Source organism: Myxine glutinosa, chromosome 1 (genome assembly GCF_964187855.1).
Source record: "Myxine glutinosa chromosome 1, kmMyxGlut1.1, whole genome shotgun sequence".
Classification (NCBI taxonomy): domain Eukaryota; kingdom Metazoa; phylum Chordata; class Myxini; order Myxiniformes; family Myxinidae; genus Myxine; species Myxine glutinosa.
This window is the reverse complement of record NC_136261.1, coordinates 129,915,356-129,932,503: the sequence shown is the minus strand read 5'-3', so window position 1 is coordinate 129,932,503 and position 17,148 is coordinate 129,915,356. Positions and strand designations below refer to the sequence as shown.

Below are 17,148 nucleotides of genomic sequence, written 5' to 3'. Positions count from 1 at the left end.
GGTGTGGAAGAACTTGACTGGCCTGCACAGAGCCCTGACCTCAACCCCATCGAACACCTTTGGGATGAGTTGGAATTCCCACTGCGATTCATGCCCAATCACCCAACATCAGTGCCCGACCTCACCAATGATCTTGTGGCTGAATCGAAGCAAATCCCGCAGCAATGTTCCAACCTATAGTGGAAAGCCTTCCCAGAAGAGTGGAGGCTGTTATAGCAGCAAAGGGGGGGGGGGGGGGGGGGGGGACCAACTTCATATTAATGCCCATTCTTTTGGAATGAGATGTTCGACGAGCACATACGGGTGTGATCTGGTGTCCACATACTTTTCGCTATGTAGTGTATAGAACAGATAGATAATATATTTATGGATGTTTTGAAAGGGGCTGGGGAAAAGAGACAGAGTGGTTCATGGAGGGAGCAAGAGGATGGTGAGGTGGGAGCAGGAGGGAGCAATAGGACGGTGAGGGAGAGCAGGTGGGGAGGGGGTGTTCATACCCCTGGCCTATGCCCCTCAGCCCCCATTGTTAATCTGATGTGTGTGGAAACCACGGGGCCAGCACCACAGGTCTCTCAAATCACACCTGTCGCTAGCAAATTCCACCCATTGCTTCGCTGAATATGGAGAAGGAGGGATCTTCGTCGTCTTTTTAAGTTTTATGGCATTTTCAGAGCCGTGATACTCTACAGGGTGAGTCGTAAGTCCCAGGACACAGTTTTAGCTGCTTCTACAAGATTTGTTCATACCATATACTACGGTAAGCCATAAGCACAAACATCACATGGCATCTGTTATTGAACGGAAACAATGCATTCAGGAAGCATTTGGCACCATAAGACATGGTATTTTGAATTTGTTTTCACACCGCACGTGGAGAAAAATTTTCTTGTGCTGTGTTTATGGTGGATGTCATATAGATGCACTTGCTGCCTCAGGAGGTATTGTAATTGTTGTATTACTGTAATGTGTTATTATGTATTACTATTATTACTGTAATATGTTATTACTCCTGGGCTTAGGGCTCACCCTGGAAGATAATATTGTAACGGATTTGAGAAGTGTAACGGATTTGAGAAGTGTAACAATTTTGAGAAAGTGTAACGAATGTGAAAAGTATGGTTTTGTTGTGTGTAACACCCTCATAATGTAAAGAATGGTCGCAGCTCGTCCTCTTAGTTAATTCCATAAACCTACACACAGGACACGATATATCCTTTTAAATAGTTAGTCCCTTATTCTCTGTGTAGGCTAAGGATGTGTTTCCCACTAGTTTGACTCTTCATTGCACCGAATTAAATAAGAGTAGGCCCTCCGACGCCCCATGGCAGCTTCCAAGTGCCAGGTTTGCACTTTGCTGCATTTTCATCTGCCGTCCACTTTGCAGCAGTTGACTCCATTACGCACGAGGTAACGCCGAAGAAGAAAGGCGGGTCTCCACCTCGTCATAGAGGGGAGGAGTAAGTCGGCCCCGCTCATCCAACCCAGAACGAGGGGTTTGGCTTGAGGGGGCGGAGAGAGAACGTTTGGGGAAGGTTCGAAATGGGTGAAGGGCGGGGCCTATATAACCCGCTGCGGGATGCTCCCAAAAAAAGGAGATAAGGAGAGGAGGGATGAGTTCTGGGTCCAGGAGATGCGCTGGAGACGAGCAGGTGTGACCGAGCCGCCGTGAGACGTGCCGCGCTGCAGGAGAAATGGACAGGGGCAACGCAAGGAGCGCACGAGGCAGTACGGAGAAAGGAACTTCGCCCGCGCAGTTTGGGACCAAAGCTCGGCTTCTTGACGGCGGTGCCTTCTGGCCCGACCGTGCCCAGCACCCGCTGAACCTTCCTTGCCTCTAAAAGCCACCCATCTCCAAGCCATTCCCTTCTGCCTGCATTTCCCCGTGTAAGTGTGATCGTCCGTCTGTCTTTAATGTTGTCCTGGGGTTTATTAATTAAGCTTGAATAGGTAAGCTAATGATTTCACTGTGTGTCTGCTCCTTCCATTTTCTGTATATAACCGACTGCTCTCGTTGCTTTGGCTTGTGAAAATACTTAATAAATCCTGTTATTCCTCCGTACTTCTTCTTCTTTTTCATTCTCGTTCGGTCGCTTTAGAGTTTTTCCATATTGAGTAGCTGCGGCGCGATACGGCCAAAGTTTGGGGTGAATCGGGTTTTAGTCAGGGAAGCACTGTTCGGATCGCGGAGCCTCCGCTCGGCAAACATACCATCTTTAACCGCGTACCGTAACAATATAAACAAATCTTGTATGAGCAGCCCAAACCGTGTCCTGGGACTTATTACTCACCATGAATGTACATCATGTGCCCAGACATAACAGTGATGAACGAAGGAGGTAATCTATAGCTGAGTTTCTTCGTAATACCGTGAAATGGGGTGAATAGGGACACAAACTGAAAAAAAGTTCGGAAACTTTTTTCGCTGAAAATTGATAACCATACTGATTTGTTTATATTTGGGTTGAAAGTGTTCGCTTGTTTTTTTAAAAAGCAACTTATAGTCCCTATTAACCCCATATATGGGTTAAATAGGAATAAATAGGATTTTTATGGCTGTCACTATTCGCCCCGTTTTACGGGTGAATAGGGACAGTCACTAATACAAAAAAATAATAATCAAGAAACAATCCTGAGTTTCCAACTTATTGCTAAATTGATAGCTCAGATGGATGCACATAATATGCAACCAAAATATGAACCACGGTGCCAATGAAAAAAAAATGGGATAAAAAGTTTCTCCAAACTTTCCCTATTTCTTGATTATTATTTTTTTGTATTAGTTACTGTCCCTATTATAACACGTGTATGTAACAAGGCCATTTTCCTTGCTGGAGTGGGGGTTAGCCTTGTGGTCCCCATGACAATCTTCTCCATTTTGCCCTATTTTCTGCATCTCTCCTTGTTAACCCCCTTTCCCCCGCATTTCTTCTTCCACCACCTTTAGCCAAGTCTTTCTCGGTCTTCCCCATCCTCTACTTCCTTCAACATTAATTTCCATCACTCTTCTCAACCAGTCACTTTCATCCTTCCTCAACACATGACCAAACCATCTCAACCTGTTCCTCTTCACAGCATCAATCACAGGCTCTATTCCCATCATCTTTCGCAATTCATCATTTGTCTTCCTCTCTCTCAACGATACTCCGCACATCCACCGAACCATTCGTATTTCCACCCTTTCCAGCCTTCGTTGCTGCTTTTGCCAAAGTTGACAAAAATGCAGGGGATAATTAAATGTATATTGTTTTTTCATGTTGATGTTTAGGCAATCTTATGAGTGGCTGAGTTTCTCTGTCTTGCTTTGAAGAAGAAGTGCTAATGCTATTTCTCCGTATTCTGTTTGCTTACAATCGCAATAATGAAATTATGACAAATGGGAATAAAGTTGAAGCATTTTGCAACTTGAAAAAAATACCCTATTCCTATGGAGGTGTGAATTAAGATGACAGTGCAGAAGGAGGAGATGACCACTCCTTTTTGCATCTTCAGATGCATAGGGCTGCCAAAGCAGTTTCTAGGCTATTGGGCACAATACTGGATGGGTTGTCTCTCCAATGCAGGATATTCGAATGGGTCATTCATCCCAGTAAGCTGGTACTCATTTTGCCGACCTCAGAAGGATATCAGGCTGAGTCAACCCACCTGGTGTTAATTCAATGGTATGACAGGGGCTTGGACACAGGACCTTGCAATCTTAAGCCAGCCACCTTAACGATTAAGCCAACACCAGGCTAGAAGGAGGAGAATAGCCTTGCTTACATAAATAACTCTTATAACTTGGTTATAAAAATCGCTAATGTATTTTTTTCTTTCTTTCAGATTTCACTCACGATTTCGATACTTAAGTGTATGGGATCCGATCCTCACATGCCGAATCAGATTTCGATTATTATATGCTTTATTTAACTTGTGAGAGTAGATAGTGTTTCCAAGCCAAGGCACATTAAATGGACTGAAAAAAAGGCTAAACAACCCAGTGATGTCACAGAGTGCTGACAAAGATGGCGCATCGCCATTTTAGTAAGGCTTATCTTGGGCTTTTGTAATGAGCACCCCATTAATTTTTATCTTCAAAAAGGGTTGTTTGTGGGCCCCGTGCTGCTGGTTGTGAACGCTTTGGTGGACCTCCTCCTGTGGAGCTGTGAGAGAGCAAGGTGAGATTGGGGGTTCGTGCTGTGTGTGGGTGGCTTCGGAGTGCATGGCAGTTTTGGTTGGGAGGAGGGCTTTGCATGTTGTTGCCCAAAGTCTTGTGGATCATCTGGGGACCAAAGTCTTGTGGATCACATGGCCTGGCCTGGCGGCTTCCTGAGTTTCTCCGGCTTCATCATGCTGAGAGCGAGGGCCCGGGATTTGGCGGCTCACTGTATGCCATGTTATGCCTGCAGTGAACGAGCTCCATGAGATCGAGTAATGTGCCAAATACACCAGCTTTGTGGGCGGCTTTGGCGGGGGGAAGGGGAGGCGCCCGTGGCTTGATGGGGTTTTGCTGACTGTAACCCATCGAGGAGGACACACCCTAGCGCATAGCGAGGGGTGGTCTGAGATTTGGTGGACCCAAGTGAAGGGGGGTCCCTGAGATTTGGCAGACCTGAATGGAAGGGGGGGGGGGCAGATATTTGGCGGATCCGACTGGAAGAGAGGGCCTGAGATTTGGTGCACGTGAGTGGAAGGGGGGCCTGATATTTGGCGGACCCGAATGGAAGGGGGGGACAGATATTTGGCGGACCCGAATGGAAGGGGGGAGGGGCTTAGAAAGATGAGGTCCTGTGGCGGTGATGCGCAGATGCACACACAATGCATGGCTCGTGATTTGCCCGTACACATACACGATTATGGTTTATACACATGTTTGGTTTTGCTTTGGCATGTTTTGTTTTGTTTTGCGTGACATCATCTGCTGTATATTGTGTGCACACAATATTTTTATGCGTTAGATATATATATATATATATATATATATATATATATATATATATAAATATATATACATATATATATATATAATATATATATATATATATATATATATATATATATATATATATGTATATATATATATATATATATACATACAGTCATGCGTCGCTTTACGTCCGTCCGAACAACGTCCGATCGCTTATACGTCCGTGGCCCATAAAAATAATAAGAAAATAATGGGGATAAAAAACCCGTTCAGACAATGGGACGTAGCGGACGTAAGTGGCCTTAGAGCGGGCGCGCTCACGCATGCATCACGTGTTCTTAAACAAAATAGATTGTGCTGCTAGGCGTATGATGATACAGTCCAGTAACTATACTGTATATCCATAATATGTTTTGATAGATATAAGAAATGCCTATGTTACTGGTTTATGTTTTTTGGCTATTGTAGTGTACGATATAGAAGAACTGCTAGAGGTTGTTCCTGAAGAACTAACCAACGAAGAGTTGCTAGAGCTACAGCAACATCATATAGCTGAAGAAGAGGCAAGGGAAAAGGAAGTGTGAGGAGGAGGTGGAGGAGGTACAGAAGAAGTTCACTTTAAAGGGGTTATCTAAATTCTTCGCCGACCTTAACACGCTGCTGAAAAGTGCCGAAGAGATGGACCCCAACACTGAACGCTTCTCACTCATAGAGAGGAATGCACATGCAGTGTTTGCCGCATATCGGCAAATCTACGAGGAGAAGAAACAGCAGACAAAAGAAACAACGCTCGTCATTTTCATCAAAAAACAAACTCCTCCACACGACGAACCTCAGCCAGGCCCTTCACACGCCACAAGTACACTGCAATATTCCACATACACGTAAGTATAAATACAAAGTTCACAATGTGATGTTCGGACAACGTCCAATTCAGTTAACGTCACGTTTCCAAGAACGTATCTTGGACGTTAAGCGACGCATGACTGTATATGCATATACATATTGTGCACCTCTTGCATTGTATACGCACATGTTGTGTGACATGTTGTACACTGGTATGTTGTGTACACGTATCTTGTGCATGACATATTGCACACATTTTGCGCGCACACACACACACACACACACACACACACACAAACACACACACACACACACACACAGCCTCTTTTATTAGTATAGATTAAACACTAAGCTGATGGTTTAATATCACCAGCAGAGCTCAGTATAATGGAACCATCAATAACTTGTACTCATTCCACTTGTTATTCATTTGCAGCCATGGATATTGTGCAGAAGGTGAATCGGCCAAACATAAAGCTGCAACTGGTGAGATGTATTTTATTTATTTATTATATTACAATGAATTTATTTATTATATCATATTACAATTTATTATATATTTATTATATTACAATTTATTATATTATATTATTATTATATTATATTATAATTTATTATTTATTATATTTTGAGTACCAGTTCACTGGTAATTCCCTGTTTGTCGTTGAAGGCGGCAAAAAGGGTTGGCGTCAGGAAGGGCATCCGGCCGTAAAACATTGCTTCAAAAAGGGGACCAAAAAACAACAACTACCACGGTCCCCGAAAAGGCCAACCCCCGCTTTGCGGGGAAAAATGGCCTCTAAACGGTGGTTTTATTACAATTAGTCCTTGAGCCAGACCAAAAGTAATGCTCCGGCGGGGGGAGTAATTCTCATTATGATTTTCCATTAGACCAATGTCTCAAGTGTCAGAAAAGGTGTGATGGACATCTGAGAACGGTAGCTTAGTGCCCGGATGGACGCCATCTTTGAAACCACCCAGCTCGAAAATGCCCATTTGGTGGGGTACATTGTTGCACGTGTATCTGGACTTCTATACTAGCTATCGATGTGCGGTTGACGACTAAATATACGTCCGATGTGTACCGTCTAAATAAAAAATAATATGAAGCATTTTGTTTTAGATTAATTATTATAAAAATCAATTATCGAAAAAAAATCATATATTTTTCAATATTTTATTATTAGACTTGTACTTTTTTTAGTGAAACAACACTGGTATGATTTTCCAAATTATGCATTGTGCTACACCGTTTATCTGTCTATAAAAATAACTCAAAAACTAAAACATATCATCCACCACGAGTTTACAACAAATAAATGTAAAGAGGCATAAAATGACTTAGGCCGCCGCTGGCATTATCTATTCTGACGATAACGCAAGTTAGGAATGTCATACGGAGAGGATTTTAACACCATACGATATCTAATAAGCAGGCGGAAATTGTTACATAGGAAATCTGCACTTTGGTGGCCATCTTGGATTTCAAAATGGCCGCCAATTATATTAATTATTCATTACTAGAGTTTGGAAAGACGTATGGAGCTGATTTTAACACCATACGATGTATATTCCTAATAAGCAAACGGAGGTATCATTGAACATGTCATGTTTTAGTCAAATAACACCGGTATGATCTTCCAAATTATACATTTTGCTAAACCGTTTATCTGTCTATAAAGATTTTCAGGCAATTTGGCCTGCATTATAATAGAGAACAACATATGCTATACAATATACAGTGCACACAAAGTTAATCATCAGAGTCGCCATCAGAGTCATTGGCATCCTGAGCCACGATAGCATCATCCTGCACCATGTTGGAGCATCCCTGCAGCTTACACACAACAGTGCACTTCAACCCATTCAGTATGCAGGAGCAATCTGACGGTCGACACGTCCTTCTGCATGTGCATGAGATGAGATTCAAGACGACATCTGGAGCTGGTAGACCCGCCATCCATCGGATTGTGAGCGAACCGCCATCATCGAGTTCCCAACCATGTCCTGCTGATGGTGTTGGGACGTCTGGTAGGTTTTCAAGGCTGCGTCGCCAGATAGCCGCCTGATAGTTGGCCCTAAGCGTATGCTGCATCAAGGAGTCTTCACAAGGCGGCAATTGTCCAGATTCGATCTGGCCCTTCTTTGCACAGAACATGTGATAACGGAGCGAATTAACACTGACGATCTTCGTGTTCTTGGCGTACAACTGACACGTGAAGGCCTGAATGCTATTGAAGACGTCTGTTGGTACATTCCACGAAGATCCCAGATCTGTGAATGCTTGAAGATACAGCTCATTCGCTTGCACAAGCTTCAAAGCCTTTATCTTTCCTTGGCTAGCCAGAGCACTCACAGTGTCACACCCGCTCCATGCATGAAGCCCTGGCAATGCACTGCAAACTCCAGACCCCAATACCGCAGCCAACTTTCCAACGTCGATCATTCTGACTCGAACCTTTGTTCCTCGTCTGATGAAGAGCTGACTATCGATGGTTCTGCTGAGATGAAGACTGATGATCAGAACGTCGGTGTCATCTGCCACTAAGATGATCGTCTTGTAGTGGGTAGCGGCGTGCTTTGCGTGGAGAAACATACGCGTGTCTGCTTCCTCGTGGCTACATTCGAGTGCTTGCACCAACTTCCACCTATCGCGGGTCAGTACCAGACATTTTTCACCACAGGTGACATACAGTGTTCTGTTGCCTAGCTTTTCGCGATTTGTTTCATGTTTCCACGACTCCGCCAGAAACACAACCAGTTTCTCCTTTGTCTGGCTGCAAGCAAGGAGACGCCGCCAGTTCATGATTTTGTGTGCGGGTCTGATCTCGCTGAAACTGATGCCTTCATTTGAACCGCGGTTCACACGCTCAGCTGCTTTGATGGATTCTTCTGTGTATGTGTCAAAGACAACATCGATGCGCTCACTGCCTTGACCAGCGTGAAGCGCTGCAGCAAGGATGCGGTCAGATAGTTCTTCGAACGTGTCGTTCTCGCCATGCATCTTTTGTATGAGAGCCATCGCATCAATTATTGTTGCACTTCGCTTGTCAACGTTCTCGGCTGGTTCCACAAGACCTTCCATGTGTTTCGCAAGTGCAGCTTTGTTCGTTTTTTTCATTGACCCATCAACGTTTGCCAAAGACCATGGTAACGGCCCTAGTGGGTGACAAAGGACAAGTTGCATGTCGAGGTTCCTTGTCTTGGCGATGAGTATCATGGTGGCAAACAGTTGTCTGTCAGCTCTCAGGACGATCTCCTTGTTTGTGCCCTTCACAACTTTCTGCTTGATCTTACCAAAGGTCTTCAAGTTTAGGTTGTTCAATGTGTCATGAAAGCCTGTTCCCTCTTCAAGACGTTTCTGGAAGCTTTGATACGCCGCTTCCCCCTTTTTCAGGGTGTTGAGTAGGTCATTAGAAACGTCCTCCCTCGCAGCCGCTCCGGTAGATATACTGAGAAGACATGACGGATCATCGGCGAATGGATTGGTCCAGTCATTTTCCAGTAGATCACAGATAGCTGTGACGCCAGACTCATCACGTTTGATGCGAGAAGTAGACAAGTCAGGGTGCTTGGCGTGAGATGTGTCGCTGCCATTCACAAGGATAGTTTCTCGTAGTTGCCTCAGTGCAGTAGCCCGATTTTCTGCAGTTAGATAGTATCGTGACACAGCCCCTTGTCGAAGACTAAAACCTCGTGTTCCTCCAGCTGTTTGCGTATCTTTGTTTACTGTTTCTTCTGTTGTCTGATCAACAGCGATTCTGGCAAATGGATTCCCTGGTCTAAGCTGTACGGAGAAGTAGCCTTGATTGAAATGCCTGTACAACTCGGGGCATGTTTCGTGGAGTTGCGTCATCTGTGCATAGTACACTGGTAGATATCTAGCATAGTTCACCTTGTTCATTGCGAAACACCAAGGGATCACTCTTCTGACACAAGCCAAGTGAAGCATCCAGTCGCCTTCTCTATCCGCACGAATCAACCCCAGCAGGGTCTCTACCATATCAATATACATCATCCAGAAGCGAGCCAGGTCTCCATGTTTGGTTCGCAGAAAATGTAGGTATTTCGCGAACATGTCAAAGCTCTGTACACATGAATCATCATCGAGAGCAGCAGCGAGAGTCTCGTGGCAAACATCCTCCTTGATGCTGCGAATTTTGAGGTCAGTGCTTCGAATCTGGGGTTCCTTGTCAGGATGATTGCTTTCTATCCACACCTGGAAGCCCTTCCAAATGATGCGCATTAGTGCCTCGTACATCAACTTGTGGAGTCGCACAGCACGGTTGTATTGCTTGCCTTCCAGAACCCTGTTGATGGAACCTTCAGCGATTACTCCTGACTCAACAGCTACATCCCGAAGGCCTGCATCTCCAAACATTTTCCCAATGCTCGACATGAAGTTACAGATGGTATGGAAGTTCCCCATCATGAGCACGATTCTTCCATATCGATCGACATCTTTCCATGCTATTTCGGTCGCCTTAGCAAATAGTGCCTGGTCTAGCACCACCGGTATACGCTCAAGCTGAAGTGATGACATGATGTTCAGAGCTTCTCTGAGGATTTCTTGCACTGTTGCCATATCTGTGGCAGGCGCGTTTATAGTCGGCAGGTAGCCAACTACATCTTCCGTCACCTGAACACGATCTCTAGTCATGATGTTGAAACCAGTCCACGAACTGATTGTCTGGTCGCATGGTTCCAGCATGCGAGTCATAATCCATACGTGATTTCGGCGCTGCGCAAGGGATGTTGCGCCTGCAAGAGTGTCAGAAAGATCTGCAGGCTTGATTGCAGGTGGGCCCTCTCGTTTCCCACCGCTGTATATTGGAACTAAATCGCTGGATGACGGGATAGATCGCTTCTTATCTGCTTTGGATACTGCCGATGGAGGTTGGGGCGGCAAACACGACTGCGACTTCGGTTGGACGATGATACCGTTGACGCGATGCGATGTTCCGCCACCACTCAGCGATTCCTCTAGCCTGTCGATGTTATCGAATGCTAATACAGTCGGGACCGAAGGGTGCACATGTGACGGAAGTGGTACTGTATCTTTCTCCACACTTGCTAATTTGTCTATGCATAGCGCTGTCTCGATTTCTTCCAGAACTGTGTACGAACATCCGTGCCCGAGTCGATTCAATATTCTGATGACCTCTGTATTACCGGTGAGCGTTTTCATGACCCACGGAAGTAGGACATGCTTCGATGTTCTGATGGTACCCCGGTGTACAGCATTGATGATATCTTGAGCCATCGACCATACCAGTGTGTCGGCACGCGCAGAGCTACCCCCACTCCCGCAAATCAAAGTATGCAGAAATACACGAAGAGAATCTGGTATCTTCACGTAATCTGAAGTGAGTTCTGCTGGCTGAGGCGGCCAACGTTCATTGTAATGAGCATCTTTGATCTGGTGTCGCAGTGAAGTAGCTGCACGCACAATGTTACTTTCACCGTCCGTTCGTTCAAATGCTTTCACTTCTGCTTTCAGGTTTACACACTCTGTAGCAATCTCTCGCTTTGTCAGATTATCGGGCATCAAGTATACACGGTGTTTCACATTGAAGAAGATGAGCGATTCTCCAAACTCTCTTTGTAATGTGCGCTGCAGATTCTTCTTGATGGAGTCACGAACATCAACTGAAAATGTATCTGAAGACAGGATATCTGTTGCAACATCAACTATTGGAACAATCCTCGGGTTCAAGAACAAGTCAGTGCGAATGAAATTGAATATACATCGTATCATTTCTTTTTTCTCGATATTATCTTCAATGTCAGTTTCTACTTGAGGTTTTTGGGGCCGTGTGTAGTTTCTATAGCAGGAGAAGTGGTAGTGAGCCTCAGCTGCAACCATATCTCGTGTAGTCAATGCCAAAACTCTCTCATCATTGCGAGCTGTCGCAGCATCTCTTATTGTCTTATCTGCTCGAAGTTCAACAGCCAAGACAACTGTTTCACGGGTACGACTGCCTTTTATGAATTTTGAAGCACGCTGGCAAAAAATGCATTTATCATCGTAGACCGTTGAAGTTGATCCTGTCTCTTCCCGTGATGATCGCCGTCGCACCGCATCGCCAGTATCAACTGAAGAACTTCTAGCTGCATTGGTCAAAGTAGCTAGGTGGTTTTTGTGAGTGAAGTCTGATCTACAAGCCCTATGGTATAATATTGGAATATTAGGAAGTTCAACTGCGCCTTCTTGGACTAGCTTTAGAATTGGATAAAAGTTTCTAACTGCGGCTGCGTCACACAATGTCTTCCAAGAACTGTTGCCCGCTGCCTTGCTTAGTTCAGAGAGTGGCGACTTCTTGCTGCACAGGATACACGTTCCGGACTCAGGTTCAATCTTCGCCCGTTTCGCCTCGACACCGGCCATCTCAGCTGAAAGAACAAAAAGACTGACGTTAGATTACTCCGATATCCGAAAAGCTCGCCAGCTTACATAGACATACTCATCCAAGTCAGTGAACATGTTAGATGGCGCCACAATACAACTCTATAATAGAGTTGTATGTGGCGCCATCTAACATGTTCACTTTTAGTTCTTAAGCCACCCACCCCCCCCCCCCCCCCCTCAGAAATTAATCAGGTCACCGCAACAAATCTCAGACTGAGATATAGAATATAGAATATAGATATAGAATAGACTGACGTCACTTTCGGCACTGGGTTCTGTGGGTTGATTATCGGCGGGAAATTCCAACTGACATAGTTTCGGTTTGTGGAAAGTGCATGCCTTTTCATATATTTTTTGTGTACACTCGTGGTGGATGATATGTTTTAGTTTTTGAGTTATTTTTATAGACAGATAAACGGTGTAGCACAATGCATAATTTGGAAAATCATACCAGTGTTGTTTCACTAAAAAAAGTACAAGTCTAATAATAAAATATTGAAAAATATATGATTTTTTTTCGATAATTGATTTTTATAATAATTAATCTAAAACAAAATGCTTCATATTATTTTTTATTTAGACGGTACACATCGGACGTATATTTAGTCGTCAACCGCACATCGATAGCTAGTATAGAAGTCCAGATACACGTGCAACAATGTACCCCACCAAATGGGCATTTTCGAGCTGGGTGGTTTCAAAGATGGCGTCCATCCGGGCACTAAGCTACCGTTCTCAGATGTCCATCACACCTTTTCTGACACTTGAGACATTGGTCTAATGGAAAATCATAATGAGAATTACTCCCCCCCCCCCCCCCGGAGCATTCACTTCAAAAAATGGCCGGTTGGCTCAAGGACTAAATGGCAACAGATTCAATTTAGTAATTACTTTTCCTTCCCCAGTCTTCATTTCCTTAAGTCTTATTTGTCAATGCAAGCTCCAACGATGTTTTAATTTTTCCATTTCTGGATTTGGAGAAATCATTTATTCATCCAATGATCTTCTCAACTTCTTGGGTAACTGAAAGATAGAAAGGTCACATTTGTTTCAATATAATAGGCAGGAGGGGTTGTACACTATTGGGCTAACTGGGTACAGAGGAGGCGTGCATACTTGTTATTTATTTATTTTTTTTTCATTTTTTTTTTTTCATATGGTATCTCAGGCTCATAGTGGAGCTGCCACACTAGGGTGGTCCAAAAAATATCGATCTCCGATTTTGATGCTCTACTGGATTATTGTTAGAAATGGTCTAAAACATTCACCCACCAAATATTTTCGCTCGATTCCATCTAGAAACGCATACACACTTCAATTGAAATATGGCGTTTTTCACCAAATTTGGCTAAATGAGAACAATCCAATAGCAACCTAGGTGGAAAAAGTACATGCACTATTGTACGAAGCCATTTTGTGGTTCATGACTTTTTGCATGCGCTTGCGCCTGTGAGTGTGAAATCATCATGGTCGAAACATGTTTGACAATGCTTGAAACATGTTCATACATGTCTGACTCATGTTTCGACCATGAGGACTTCACAGGGGTATGTACATTGTACCATCAATGACATTATTTAGGAAAAAAAATTTCTAAAGTCTTTGTGAGCCTCTCAACATGGACGATTTTCATTAAAATTGACCAAAATGACAAATTTATATGTTGAGTGTGTATGAGTTTATAGATGACTCAGATGCAAAATATTTTTTGGGTGAATGATTTAGACCATTTCTAACAATAATCCAATAGAGCATCAAAATCCAGATAAAAAAGTGATTTTTTTTGCATTTTTGGACCACCCTATGCCACACACACATGAACACAGTCAAATGCACAAAACTAACACAACTACTAAGTTTGGGGGAAGTGCCGTCACTTCTCGGGGCACTCTGGGTACCAGTGACGTCCCAACAATGGCGCCGTCTTGCTCACCTCATTCAGTGGGGCATTACTTCAGGAGGAATTTCTTCCTTCTCATGGATGCCAACCTATAGGGATTGTCTGTGCTCTTAACCTTTTAAATGCTGAGCGTCAAGCAAGGAAGCAGCACGTACCATTAAAAAAAATATTTGGTATGACTTGATGGGGCTATGACCCAGTCACTCCCAAACTTGGAGCGGACACTCTAACCATTATACCACAGAGCCTGGTTTGCTTCCAAGCCGTTTAGCCTCAGTTTGAATCTCAACCCAGCTATACAATGTCATCCTGGTGTTTTGCAGGCAGGGCAAATCATCAGTGTGTGTTCCTTCCCATGGGTGGACATTAGACGAGTTGACCCGTCTGCTGGCATTAGAGGTGATGGATATTTAATTTTCCTCGGTGTCTCTCACAAAGTGAAGGCGAGGTCCACCCACCGGCATTTTGATTTTCATGCAGTTCAGGCCAACACATCGTCAAATCTGTCATAATCACAATTGCCATGCCCTACCTTTACATTACTAAAACATACATTTCTGGGAGCATGTGAAGCATCGCTTTGTTGCCTATACACCACCCCAAAAAAGGAAGGTTTTCAGTTCAGTGGGTCCCTTCTAGGGAACCCTTCTATTAGGAATAGCTGGCACTGATTAGCGTGTTTAAATGATTACGGTATAATTGTTGTGAAGAACATCTCCATGAAAAAAAAACACACAAAGAAAGCGAGTGTGCATGCATGATAGATTATTATTGACGCTGAGGTTTTTCAGTGTGAAAAAAAAACATGAAAATATGTTTGTAATTCTGTAAGAATGAGATCTAACATTCTGTAAAGCTTTGGATTGAATTCTGGCGATGGCATAATGCAAAGTGAGATCTTTCACTCGCTGAGAACCATGTTACAATCATTGTTATTTCATGAATGTGTAAAAAAAAAAAAAATTATTCATTATCTTTGATGAATTACCAGCATGAGAAGCCTGAGCTCAGTTTTATTTATGAATCTGTGATTCAAGTGGTAAATGTTGTTGTTATGAATAAAAATGAAATTTATTTAAGCATTTCTGTTTAAGGGAAACATAAACACTGCTTTGTTCCCCCCAACCCCCCACCACCCTCAAATCGCAAGCTCGCTGGTTATTCTAGTTGTGACGGTCTGCAGTTGTATAACAGACTTTGAATGCTTCTTTGTGAACCTTCTATTTCAGGATCTTTTCCACTGCCAGATCATGGATGGCAATCTCACTGGCAACATCCAATCTTTGTTCCCATACATAGGTAAGGATCAAAAATATTACTTCTGTATGTCTGTTACAACTTTGCATTCACAACAGATTCTGCTCATTGCTTCTCCCACTTTAATCACGTACTGTCGTGGCCAAAAATATTGGCACCCTTGCACTTTTTTCAAATAACGCACCATTTCTTCCAGAAAATTGTTGAAATAAAAAAATATTTTGGTATCCACATTTGTATTTCTTTGGTTTCCAGTGGAACAAAACAAAAAAAGCTGAAAAAATTACTAAATCTTAGCTTATTCCACACAAAAATCCTAAAATGGCCCGGACAATATTATTGGCACCTTTTAGAAGTTGTCAGAAAGAATTAGATTTCAAGCAGGTGATTCTCCTTCACTTTAGAATTGAATTCACCTGCGATGAGTTGCAGGTGCCTTTTTTTTTTCTTTTTCTTTTTTGTATACAAGATCGAGGCTCGTGAAAGAGCTAACATTAATCACACAAAAAGTCAAACTGACACAAAATGACACATAAAACACAAAATAAGGGGAGCGGTTGGACAAGATGGGGAGAGAGGGGGAAGGACACAAACACAACATTTGAGAGCAGGGACATCGAGAGAACTGTGGGAGGGAGAGGGCTTGGGGGGAGGTGTGAGGTGGGAGAGGTATAAAACATATGGACACTGCAAGGACTTCCAAGAAAGAAGTTGGAATTTCGAAAAAGTGTATCTGGGCTGAATTACCGGGGGTACAAAAGATCAAGGTTTTGTATGGGGGAAGATAAGAGATGGTGGTGAACAGCTGTTTTAAAGACCTGGAGGGAGGAGTGGGATTGAAGGGAGTGTGCGAGTTTGATCCAGAGGCGGGAGAAAAGGGGAATGAAAGAGTGAAGGTGAGCAGAAAGCCTAGATTTTGGCAGTTTAACCATAAGAGGGTTGCTGGCAGATCTTGTGTGACCTGTAGGAATATTTGGGGGACAGAGCACAGAGACAGCTGGGGGAGCAAGGCCGGAGAGGAGTCGAGTCTGTAGAAGACAGAAAGACCTCCAACCTGCCTGCGGTGAGTGAGTGAAAGGCCCTCGGAGTTAGCTTCATCGCAGGAGATTCCAATGAATCTGAAAGCTTTGGCTTCAACAGCATGAAGCCAAGCTAGGTGTGAGGCAGGAGCACCGGCCCAGAGGGGGGAACAAAATAATAGCCTTCAATATAAAAATCACTCATTCAACCAGTTTGAATAGAGAAAAGGAGTCATTCTGCTGTTTTGTGTCACTGTGTGTACAATGAGCATGGAGAAAAGAAAGAAAACCAGAGAATTGTCTGAGGAGGTCAAACACAAGATTGTAGCCAAGCATGGACAATTTCAAGGCTACAAGTCCATCTCCAGAGACCTTGATGTTCCTATGTCCACCGTACGCAATGTTATCAGGAAGTTTAAGGCCCATGGCACTGTAGCCAACCTCCCTGGACATGGCCGCAAGAGAAAACTTAATCGAAGTTTGCCGCAAATAATTGTTTGAATGGTGGAGAAAGCACATCGATCAACTTCCAAACAGATTCAAGCTGAACTTCAAACACAAGGTACGACTGTTTCAACTCGCAACATCCGTCCCCGACTCGATGAAAGTGGCTTATATGGGAGGAGACCCAGGAGGACACCACTGCTGGTGTGTGTGTGTGTGTGTGTGTGTGTGTGTGTGTGTGTGTGTGTGTGTGTGTGTGTGTGTGTGTGTGTGTGTGTGTGTGTGTGTGTGTGTGTGTGTAAATAAGAAAGCCCGACTGGAGTTTTCCAAAACACACCTGAACAAGCCAAAATCCTTCTGGGAGAACGTC

The 17,148-nt window shown here is 43.7% G+C and overlaps 1 protein-coding gene and 1 long non-coding RNA gene across 2 annotated transcripts in view; one reads left to right on the top strand and one right to left on the bottom strand.

Annotated features, from left to right (window-relative positions):
- Positions 1–17,148, top strand: part of HYI (hydroxypyruvate isomerase (putative)) — a gene marked incomplete in the record, with an annotated part of 75,473 nt that overhangs the window by 49,581 nt on the left and 8,744 nt on the right. Inside the window, 2 exon segments of the mRNA XM_078777152.1 lie at positions 6,186–6,235; positions 15,288–15,357. Coding sequence (XP_078633278.1) covers positions 6,186–6,235; positions 15,288–15,357 — 120 coding nt within the window.
- Positions 1–17,148, bottom strand: part of LOC137428519 (uncharacterized) — a 71,599-nt gene that overhangs the window by 53,808 nt on the left and 643 nt on the right. The window contains exon 2 of the long non-coding RNA XR_010984711.2: positions 17,116–17,148. This is a non-coding gene — a long non-coding RNA (uncharacterized LOC137428519). The remainder of the gene's footprint in view (positions 1–17,115) is intronic.